The following is a 12,242-nucleotide window of genomic DNA, read 5'->3' as shown; positions in this document are numbered from 1 at the left end:
ATTTTAAACTACCGTAATTTATAATATTTTATTTTTATATTTTAAACTACTTTAATTTATAAAGAGGACGATTCAACTTAAATGCAAACTGAACTTTGATAACTTCGAACTTATTTGGAAGTACTTTTAAAATAACTAAAATCGTTTTTGTTGAAAATATTTTTGGAAAATCACTCAAAGTGCTTTTTGGAAGAAAAACATAATTGATGCTTCTAGTAAAAAACATTTCAAGTGGTTTTGGAACAATAAAAACATTTTTCTGAAAGGATTTTCGGTCATTTTAGAAAACACTTTCAAACGAGCGCATGACTGCAGCGTGGAGAGGAACACTACACATCTTTGAACTTTTTTTATGTATGGTGCTGAACCATTTTTAATTTTTTTAAAAGATGGTGTGAGAGTTAATCTTGTCCAAGTTTTGATAATCAATTCACATTATCCTATGATCAGTGCGCACTACTCACAATTTTATGTGCAAGACTCCACATTTGATGACCTGCATTTGCCCTAAATATTTAATGAAAGAATATTTTTTATTTTTGAAAAATTAAAAAAATATGTTAGGAGACAAAACCTTTCTATATAGATAAAGTAAATCACCAGGCTGGACTTTGGAGGCATTAATGAAAAAAAAAATCTAGTGCATAGTGGAATTAAAGTAAGTCAATAATATATATAAATAAAATAAATGAAAAAAAAAAAATCTAGTGCCTAGTGGAATATATAAAAAGAATGCATATGTCAAACTTAATTATATAAGCAAATGAATGTGATCCCACTATTAAACAAAAGCCACTTCCAATTGATTATTACATGGATGTTAATGTGAACTAACCCTTGTTCTTGAATTAATAAAAAAATTAGATATCAACCTTCCATTGATTAGGGTTTTGGTTCTTTATATTATATAATGTGTGTGTGTACACACACACATATATACATATACACCCACTACACACGCACAAACATATATACATATACACCCACCAAAACATGACTTGGAAATGTTCAATGGGTTGCAAAAGGAGCCATGCGGAAATTGCAACTTGGCAAAGGTTTAGAGGTAGAAATTTTTATGGGTATTCGAAACGTATAATAAGGATGGATGATAAGGTTCATACGTTTTACTTTCAAGGTATATTAAATAAAATAAAACAAATCTACGTGTTATAATTTTTAACTAAGATGTCAGTGTCGCATGACCGTGTTTCATATACAAACCTAATAGTTCTTTGGGACTATTGTGTTGTTCTACATAATATTTGGTCACCATTATTTAGTGCCTTCGCATGTGTAACCTAATTTGTCTCAAGTGAAAGACCATCTTGAGGCTTTTTGTGGCACTTTTTTTAACAAACGATATTATCTACACTAAGGGGGTGGACTTAGCCTCATAATGGGCTAGCAATAATGTGGTTCAAATTCTCATTTGACAAGAATTGAACCTAAGACCTCTTGCTTACAAGTGAAGAGGAATACGACTAGAGCGTAGTACTAAGTAACAACTTTTTGTGGCACTTGAATAACACAAGTTGACAACTTCTCATATGTTGGATATATGAGAATAAGAAATTTGGTTTCAAATCCATCATGAGACTTGAACCTAAGATCTTTTAATGACAAGCGAAGAAAAATATTGTTGGCTTTGTATTTTGGGTAGGATTTCTAATTGATATGTAATCATGTGTACTCATGTAATCACGTGTAATTAGTTATCTTCCTATTCACATTAGTTGTACACATACAAATACCTCTTATTGGAAAGAATATAATCATGATTCAATTATTCTCTTCTTGGCACCAGAACCAGATTAAGGAAAGTAAATAAAAAAATTTACTAAATTCTGTGCAGAGAACTCAGCACCAGAAAACGCCGTGCCACTAATTGTGCAGCGCACCTTTGAATCAGCGAGCCATGCGGCTAGATAGTAGTACTAAATAACATTTATATTATTTGGTTCAATTGTGGTTCTTGGGATGAAGTGAATCAAGCTAGACCCAAAGTCCAATTCTTCAATAGCCCAAAACAAGACACACTTATACAAAATGGGCTTCAAGTCCATATATATGGGTTGGGCAGATTGGGCTACAACAGCTACAAGAAACAAAGTTGAAGTTGGGCCATTGACTCAAAAACTAATTATTATTTTTTTTTTTAAAAAAAGATGATGATAGAAATATTTAAGTTGATTAATTAATTAATTCTTTGCTTAAGAAATTTGATGAAGATATTTATTTTGGTAAAACCCAAAACCCTACTTGGTGGTTAGTTAGCCCGTTTCATTATCTGCTGCTTCTCCCCTCCTCTTTTCTGGCACAAATTACAAAGCATGCAGATTCCAGAGCTCACTCTCCCAACTCCATTTCTCTGCAACTCCGGCACCGCCGCTCTCGCTCCCACATCGCCGGCGGTAGTTCCTCTCTGCTAGCTTGTACAACTCCCAAACATTTTTCTGCTTTTGGTTTTTGCACTTCAGCTGCTTCTGGAAATGGTGGTGAAATTTCTATGATTTTCTGCGATTTCGAGAAGCTGGAGATGAAGGGAAAGATGATGGAGAAGACACAGAAAAAAACGCGATTGCAGGTTGAAGCCCTCGAAAGCTTCTACTCCGGTACCCTCTCTCTCTCTCTCTCTCTCTCTCTCTCTCTCGCTTTGGCTATTATTGCTCTGTATCTCAAGTGGGTTCAAAATTGAGTTACCCAATTGACTGTTTAATTGAAATTAGCATTTTAGAATTGTGTTTATTGATGTGGAGTTTCAAATTTGGAACATACAATTGCCAATCTTTTGGTTTGTGGATTTTCAAAACCGATCAGGAAGTAGTTGCGCAGGGCAATTATTGAAGCAATTTAGGATTGTTGGTGTGCCATAGATTCTGCGGAATGATAGCGCACTGTTAGTGTTCACCACAAGAGAATTAAACCCGATACTTATGGTTTTTTTGTTTATTTATATTTTAATGTTTTTACAGAGGAAAAGTATCCGTCACGAACGGCAATGGAATGCCATGCTGCTGCTTTCGGATTGACTTACAAGCAGGTTCGAGGTTGGTTTGTCGAGAAGAGGAGGAGAGAGAAACGAGGAAATAGGACCAGTGAGTTGGGAGCTGGTGATACAAGGATAGTTAAACACGGCCGCTCAAAAACCGAAGCTTCTTCCTCGTTGAGATACATGAAAACAAGTTTGTTTAACAAGAAGGAAAGAATGAAATGGAATCATGTTCAGGAATTGTTAACTCCAGACTACATTCTCAAGAAGGTGTTCCGTAAGGATGGTCCTCCGCTTGGTGTGGAATTTGACCTTCTTCCCTCTGGGGCACTTTGCCATTCTCCAGGTATGAACTGAGAAATCATTGGCAAAATGAATAATTTCTGTTTCACATTTTTTTCTATCTGAGATGTGTTCTACTTTCCATTTCTTTAAAAAGTAAACTATGCATCTGTTACAAATTTTTTGTTTTTAGTGTTTTCGATAATTGATGAGAACATTCTTTGACATATGATTGTTTAGTAATTTGTAATGTCATTCAGAATAAGACTGTTTTGGTAGTTTGCTTGTGTTATTTTTCACCGAGTAATTCTTATTGGTGTTGCGGTAGCCGTTTGAAAACTTTTCTCCTCTCTGTTCCTTGTGATGTTATTTTCCTAATTGTAGAGTTTTTCTCTTACTGTGATACATACTTTAAGAAGGTTTTGCTCACATTCTAATTTCCATTTAGATTCCCCAGATTTTCCTTCTTCTTGCAAAGAGAACAACAGAGATACTAAAAGGAGAAAGGTAATTGTTTTGCTGCCATTATTTTTCATAATTTCTTGTTTCTATTTAAGTCACCATAACCAGTCCCACTTATATTCTTACCCCTTTAACTTTTATTAGGTTATCGAGCATGCTGTAATTAATCATCAGGATTGCAACAAGAGTGCTCCAGTGAAAAAACATGGTGTTGGGAAAGGTTTTATGATGAATAATCAGGATTGCAACAAGAGTGCTCCAGTACAAAAACATGGTGTTGGGAAAGGTTTGATGACGGTCTGGCAGGCAACCAATCCTAATGCTGGAGATTTTCCTATTGAAATGGGTTTGGCCAATGGTGAAGTTGCTGGTGTATCACTAATTCAAACTTCTGTATCGCGAAAACCAGTAACTCGGAACAGAAGATTGCAACCAAAAAAATGTGTTCGTGTAAGTCATGTAGCCTGTTGCTTGTAGATATTTGAGCAAGTATTTTGAAATGATCATCTTAGAGATCGAACTTAGTGGTTACTTATAGAAAGTTTTCTGACAGTTTGTTGCCTTTTCAGAAACAGGGAAGGGTACAACATAAGTTACAAGAAAAGAGGAAGCGTTTAGCCAAAAGAAGAGAGGCAAGTAAAAAGTTGTTATTGCAAATATGTGGTTCAAGTTAGCAGCTTTGATAACAGCCATTTTTCCTTTGGATTCCAGATGGAAGCTAACAATGAGAATCAGAAGTTTCCAGGCAATGAAAAATGTGAACTTGCTTTGGAAGGAACAGGTTCCCAAGAACACTCGGATAAGATTGCAATGCTTGTGGATGATGAAGAGCTGGAGCAAAGAGAATTACAAGCAAGACCAAATTCACTGGGGTGCTCGTATCATTTTACTAATGGAGGTCATGCATGTTCACTCTGCACAGGTTGGTTTGAAGGAAAAATTGAACAAATTTTCCACTCTAAAATGGAATGCTGTATAATACATGTGTGCATGTATAGTATTTTGAGCTGCAAATAAGAAGTTTCTGTAATTTCAGATTTACTGGCCAAGTTTCCTCCAAATTCTGTGAAGATGAAGCTGCCATTTGATATGCAACCTTGGGATTCTTCTCCAGAGATTGTCAAGAAACTGTTCAAGGTACATAAATGGCAAACTGCTTGCAACTTGATCCTGTTGAGTCCTTTCACAAACACAGGTTACGTTGTATGTGAAAGATGTCATACATTTCATCTGTTGGAATTTATAGCATGTTGTCACACTTTAGTTTCTTTTTTATTCAGAATGATGTTTCAGGGGTCTGTTTTCTACAATTTCTAAACAACACTTAAAATCATTTTGTGAAAGGATTTTCCTCTTATTCTATCATGCTTGTAGAGAATTAGGTTTAGTTTAAATGGTTTAGATGTAAATGAGCGAGCCATATTTAACATCTCTTTCATGCATTTGACTTTTAGATACTGGTTATGGCGCTAGTGAACAAAACTTCTTGCGAACACGTCTTTGTGAAGGGCTGGGGTGGGGAGAAAGGAGAGAATTTTCTGACTTGTCAGTATTTACCTCCCCTATATTCTTTGGAGTGAAGTTGTGATAGCACATAACCATTTCTTAGTTTTTGGGATTCTTGGTCTTTTGGCTTGAGATAAATACTAATAAATATGGTCTTAAAGCATTCTTTCTCTTTCGTCCCATCTTTATAGGTTGCCAAGATCTAAGAATGTTATTAGAGAGTGTTGCCCTTCATTCAGTTCACAACACAATATTACTAAGCTGCCATTGTTATGTGTTGGAGCGAGTGGTTGATTTGTCTTTCAACTTATGTCTTCAGACATCCTGCTTGGATGACTCCTATTCTTTTCTTAACCTCTATTTGCAGGTCTTGTCACTTTGAAATAAGATGTCTTAAAGGTGTATGGTTAATTAGCTTTTTTTTTTTCTCAAGTGATCAGCATGACTAGTAAATTTGTGTTAAATTATGGAGATATGCTAATTTATTTTTCCTTTTGGAGTGTGTTAAAGCTCTACTCTAGTTCGTTGCTGTTGTTTTTTGTTGGGTTTATTAGTAGATGAGTCCAGGGGCCATGAATTCAGTTTGGTAGATTTTGATGAATTATTTACTAATATATATTCTGGATTGACTTTCCTGGGCAGGTTTTCCATTTCCTTTACACTTTTGCCGTTATGGTGGATATAAGCTCCTTCACTATTGACGAGCTTGCTCAAGCATTTCATGACAAGGTTATATCTGATCTTTGATCTAACATCAGATTTATATTGTGTCTTCCACTTGCTCAACTTCTTTCTTTTGTCCATGCCTTTCAGGATTCCATGCTACTTGGAAAAATTCATGTGGCCCTTCTGAAGCTTTTTCTAACTAATGTTGAAGCGGAGCTTTTCTGTGGATCCATACCTCATTTGAGCAAATCATGCAATTTTCTTGCATTTATCCACTCAGTGAGTTACAAAAAACAGTATATTGGTCCAAATTCCAGATGTATCATTTGATTTACGTTAATGTCATGTGCATTTTATTTGGGTACGTACATGCCACCGCATGCCAACAATGTGAAATTTGTCATGATAGTTGTTATATGATAGGGCAGGACCTCATGATACTGGTTTTCTTGTACTTTTTCTGTTATGAATGTTTAAGCATAGATGGACTACCGTCCTTGATTGTAATTTACTTGCCTTTTCAGTAGACGTTTATTCGTCCTATTAAAAAATAAAATTTCTGGACAAAACCATAATCAACTATTAATATTCCAGCCACATGCACTTTTAGAAGATCCACCTGCTCTTTGTGGTATATCAGATATAATTTTTGTCAAGCTCTTTAGATCTCTTAAACTAATTGTTATTTCCAATTTAATGGAATTCAAGTACTCAACAACTCATATTTATCAAATGATTTGGCAGGTTGAAAACCAAGAATCCACTCTGGAATTCTGGAAGAGATCTCTAAACCCTTTAACATGGACAGAAATACTGCGTCAAGTACTAATTGCGGCTGGTTTTGGTTCAAAGCAAGGTGCAATGCGAAGGGACGCCCTTAGCAAGGTTTTTGAAATTATTTAACTACCATAGTTGACTTAACTAATATGTATTTATTATCAGTACATATGTTCTACAAGATAGGTGCTATGGATGTGACAATATGTGTTTATTACTAAAATCCTTGAGGGTTCAAAACCATAGTGGCAATAGTCATTTAATATCTGTCATTACCAAGAAAATTTCCTTTTAACTTGACCTAGAGTCCTAGTTAGAGAGTCAATTGTCACACTGAAGGGCCAAATTTAGAATTTCAGGTTTTACATATAACAATGGAAAAGGAAATAGTTTCTTATAGTGTGCTTCTTAATAGCATTCATTGAGCATATTTTTTATTTGCCTCCTCTTGTCTCCGCATTTGTTATTATGTTTACAAATGCCATGGAGGTTTTATTTTCTTCCATGTGTTGGTTTTATGTTATACTGTTAATAAGTTTTATCTTTTGTCCCATAATCTATCTATACATGTGAAATTTGGATTTTGAAATTTATTCTTCTGTTATCTAAGGATTTTGAAATTTAATCTTCTGTTATCTAGGAAATGGGCCTTATGGTGACATATGGTTTACGTCCTGGCACTTTGAAGGGCGAATTGTTTAGAGTTCTGCTAGAGCAAGGAATTCATGGGTTGAAAATTTCTGAGTTGGCAAAGTCATTACAGGTAAGTTTGTTAAACATGTTGTTATCTTAACCTCTCATGTTTTAATCTTTAAGTTGATAACAAGCAAGCACATCATGCCACTTGAATTAGTTGATGGACTTTGTTTTTTTTTTTTTTTTGAAGATTTCTGAATTGAACCTCTCCAGCGGAATAGAGGAACTAGAGTCTTTGATTTGTTCAACTCTTTCAAGTGATATTACATTATTTGAGAAAATTTCATCATCCACATATCGTGTCCGTATTAATTCTTCCAAAAAGGAGATTGAGGAATCCCAATCAGATACTGAAGACTCTGGAGCAGTTGATGATGAGCTTGGTGACAGTGGTACATGCAGCAGTGATGATGATTCTGGGTGGAATTCAAGAAATTCCAGAATTAGGAAACTGACTTATACGAGCAATGGTAGAAGTAAAGATAATGTGCTGACAGTACACACTGAAATTGATGAGAGTCATCCAGGCGAAGTATGGTTGTTAGGACTGATGGAAGGCGAATATTCAGATTTAAGCATTGAAGAAAAGTTGAACGCACTTGTGGCTCTAATTGATCTTCTTCATGCAGGATCCAGTTTCAGGATTGAGGTAATGTACAGAATCTTGGAATTGATATTGAAGTATTTTCTTTGTTTTCATTTCTTTCCCCCCTGCAACCTATTAAATGAAACTTGTGCTGGCCTTCGTAAGATTATATTATCTGATGGTGCAAACTACCGTAGATTTACAATTGTTGGACAATAAATATTATTTGAATATTGAAAGAAATGTTGACGGGTCATTAGTGCTAGCTTCTTAAGCTTATCCCAAAAAAGAAAAGGAAAAAAAAAGAAAAAAAGAAATTTCTAGCTTCATGTTGTCTTTTGCTTTTGTTATGTACCATGTGTTTCCCCACTCTGTTCTTAAACGTGCTTCAATTGTAACTATAGTTTTGCAGGGCATTTTAGTAATTTTCCACAGATGAATCTTGTCCTCATTTTTCTTCTAATCGAGTATTCTAACTATAGTGTGCTTATTCTTTATAGGATCCTACAAATGCTGTTGCTGAATGCACTCTTAGCAGCCTTCATTGTGGTTCAGGAGCAAAAATTAAGAGGCTATCTGCTAAACAACATAGTGATCCAAGGTCAACCTGGGTCCATGCAGGACATATGGGTGGTGCAAAAGAAGATAGTACATTAAAGTTTCACCCGCTAGATTCTTCAGCAACAATCTCAAAGTTTTCTGATGAGAGATTCTCTACAAAAGGAAAAAATGGGAAAGAAAAAGATGTGCAGTTTGACGTACACCCAATGCAATCTGTGTTTTTGGGTTCTGATCGTAGATACAATAGATACTGGCTTTTCTTGGGCCCTTGTAATGCATATGACCCAGGCCATAGAAGGGTTTACTTTGAATCTTCAGAAGATGGTCACTGGGAAGTTATTGATACTGAAGAGGTACTCTCCTTAACTTTTGTTATACGGTCAATGTGATTATAGTACATGTTGGTTGACCTTGTATAAGTTCTAATGTTCACTTCTTGGTTAAACCGAATGCAGGCTTTGTATGCCTTATTGTCAGTTTTGGATGACAGGGGTAAACGAGAGGCCCTTCTTATCGAATCTGTGGAGAAACGGATAGCGTTTCTTTGCCAGGCAATGTCAAGTAGAATGGTAACTAGTGATAGAATTGACAACTTAGCACAGTCTGATCAATCTAAGCCGGATAATGTTAGAGAAGACACTTATTCACCAGTATCTGAAGTAGACAACTTATCTGGAACTGTGAATGGTTCTCCACCTTCATCTGGAGCTGTGGTTCTTGAAGTTACAAAAAAGGGAGAAGAACAGAAACAGAAATGGAAACGGATCCAAGCATTTGATTCATGGTTATGGAATTTCTTTTACCTAGAACTTAATGCTGTTAAACTTGGTAAACGATCCTATTTTGATACACTTCATAGATGTGAAAGTTGTCATGATTTGTACTGGAAAGATGAGAAGCACTGCAGGATTTGCCATACAACATTTGAACTTCATTTTGATCTGGAAGAAAGGTATGCCATACATGTAGCCACTTGTAAGGAGAAAGAAGCAAGTGATACTTTTCCTAAGCATAAGGTCCTCTCATCACAGATTCAATCACTAAAAGCTGCAATGCATGCAATTGAGGTAATCTGTCATTTGGATTTTAGCTTTGCATTTTCTGATATATGGTTGTTGTAGTCGAGAAATGAAAATGTCCTTGAGTTAAGAAGATTTGAAGCTAATTCCTAGACAGGAGGAAAATAAGACTTCATTTGATGGTCAATCGAGGAATATGGCCTGGATAATTAGAATGTGACTTTTCAGATTTTTTGTGCAATCTAATCCAATAGCTTTTCTTTGAAAAGAAAAGACAAAATCTGATTACTTCTTCGCTAAAGTGCAATAAGATTTTATGTGAAGGGATGGCAGGGAAACAAGTCCAAAATAGTAATTTAGCATGTGTTACTGAGAAGCAACTGAGGAAGATGTATACCGCTCTAATGGAGCGGAATGATCAAATAGTATCTTCCTGCCCACTCTGGTTTGTTTGGGCCTCTGGTAGCTAACCCACAAATAATAATGGGGTTATTCTTTGGTGGGTTTTGGCCCTGAAATATTGATTGTCTGATGCTTACAACATGTTTTGTGGATTGTATATTGAAGACATTTATAGACGCCCCAAATCTTTTAAAGTATTTTCTATGCTTTGCTGATCTTCACCTCCCTCTGCTTCGTGCAGTCAGTCATGCCTGAAGATGCTTTGTTGGGTGCTTGGAAAAAATCTGCTCATAAGCTATGGGTGAAACGGCTTAGACGTACCTCAACTTTGGCTGAGCTTTTACAGGTTTCGTATCCTTCACTTTTCAACATTATATATCTTTGTCTATTATTTAGTCCGAACCATGAGCTTCTTTATTGTTTGTACGTGCAGGTTCTTGCGGATTTTGTTGGCGCCATCAATGAGGACCGCCTGTATGAAGGCAATATTGTGCATGGTTCTTATAATTTTACTGAAGAACTCATTGCATCATTTGCATGTATTCCCCACACAACATCTTCAGTTGCACTTTGGTTGGTGAAACTGGATGCCTTAATTTCTCCGTACTTGGAAAGAGCCCATTCTGAGAAAAGGAACGAAATTAGTATCCGAGGTAACTTATGAATATATAGCAGATTGGTGCTTGACTCGTTAATGACTTCTTAATTGTTTATACATTGAAATTTCCGTCCTCTAAGAAGCTTATTTGCACTCCAGGGAAGCAAGCTTCGAAGCAATAGCCCTACCTTTTTTTAGGAGATAATGCGAATTCAATCCCGCATTTTTTTGACAGATTGAGGAGCATTTATGTATCCATTGTACTTGCCCTAAGACAGCCACTGCCAGACCAGTGAAATCGTTGCAGGCTTTGAAATCGTGGTACTTTGGACGAAACTAGGCTTTTAAATCTTCTCTTTTGTTGCCATACACGGCTATATCGAGTGATTAGATGTACAGCATTACAGAAAGTTGCACGTTGAATCCATACGAGTTTTTACATCATGGTGGTCTGCTCCAGAGCAAACCTTCATCCTGCTTGCTCTTCCGAAGAATGTTGCAGCCGTCTTTGTGCGTGCTTGTTCTAGTTAATGAAAAGAGGAATAAAATGTGACCAATGTACATTGCTGTAAAGGAAACAATATACTTGTTACTTTATGGTGGAAGTTTAGAAGAGTTGAAAGTCAGCTTAGTGATATTCTTTTGTATGCGGATCAATGGATACTTCAGTTGAATGGTATCCTCAGCAATTGCCAAAAGCTTGTTGGTCTACTGAAATTTGTGTAGATTAGACTCGTAAATAGCTAGTCCAACTGTTGAATTTGGATCATACTCAGATCAACGGATCTAACACGTCTATCGTGTTCAATACGAATCAGAATCGGTATACTTCTACTGGATTTACTTGAGTTGAGTAAAAATAAAATAAAATGTGAAGAAAGAGATCAATGGTTACTGTAGTTGAATGGTATCCTTATCATTTTTGCATACTATTTGTAGAAGGGTAATGCTAGGGAGAAGTATCCAGGAGTGCACCTTGTTTGCTTAGTTGTGATCAACGTATTTTTCCCGTATAATGTAATCATAATTGTTGATTGTTTTTTATCATAATAAAATATATTTCAGCAAAAAGTCAATAAAATCATACATCGTTTAGCTATTCACTTCGTAGAATGAACTGTTTAATTATTTGATGCATATGATAAATGACTAAATTTTCTCAAACTCGAGTGATCCCTTATAGATGATGATTAATTGATAAATATTAACACCAACTATCCTAATTATGACAATTATACGACGAAAATACGTTCATCACAATTGAGTGGACAAAAAAATATATCCACAAAGTGAACGCAAGTATTGTCCATCATAAAAACCCGTCACACATAAGAAAGAACAATGAGTTTATTAATAAAAGAATTGTTTTTTATTTACTACATCATAATAACAATAGGCTAGGTCAAGAGCTATATAATAAATATATAAGTTGATATCCTCTCTTTGTTGTAATAAGCTCCATATCCTCCATAATCAAATGAAACTTTGTTTTCAGTAATTAATTAGTTCATTAGACAATTACATGTTTACCTGTTCTACAGTAGAAAATCATGTTCCAACAAATCGTTGTTACAATAATTTTCATGCACACGTTTCGACCATCTCATGAATGTATTCCAACAAGTAAAATACGTTGCTAAGTTCTTACGCTCGATACAGTTTAGTACTATAGTAGAATAATTGTCCACGCTGTGCTGT

At 35.5% G+C, this 12,242-nt stretch overlaps 1 protein-coding gene across 1 annotated transcript; it reads left to right on the top strand.

Annotated features, from left to right (window-relative positions):
- The first annotated feature begins 2,260 nt into the window (after window positions 1-2,260).
- LOC137739424 (homeobox-DDT domain protein RLT3-like) lies at window positions 2,261-11,255 on the top strand. The gene is made up of 17 exons (XM_068478990.1): window positions 2,261-2,612; window positions 2,973-3,335; window positions 3,720-3,778; window positions 3,878-4,183; window positions 4,303-4,365; window positions 4,445-4,655; window positions 4,770-4,870; window positions 5,882-5,968; window positions 6,053-6,184; window positions 6,650-6,790; window positions 7,323-7,445; window positions 7,569-8,027; window positions 8,465-8,878; window positions 8,981-9,592; window positions 10,188-10,292; window positions 10,380-10,599; window positions 10,704-11,255. Exons 1-17 carry the CDS (start codon window positions 2,507-2,509, stop codon window positions 10,724-10,726), a joined length of 3,525 nt encoding a protein of 1,174 aa, XP_068335091.1. The 5' UTR covers window positions 2,261-2,506; the 3' UTR covers window positions 10,727-11,255.
- Window positions 11,256-12,242: the final 987 nt, after the last annotated feature.

This window comes from Pyrus communis, chromosome 7 (genome assembly GCF_963583255.1).
Source record: "Pyrus communis chromosome 7, drPyrComm1.1, whole genome shotgun sequence".
Taxonomy (NCBI): Eukaryota; Viridiplantae; Streptophyta; class Magnoliopsida; order Rosales; family Rosaceae; genus Pyrus; species Pyrus communis.
The sequence above is the reverse complement of the archived record's forward strand: the minus strand, read 5'-3'. Positions and strand labels throughout refer to the sequence as shown.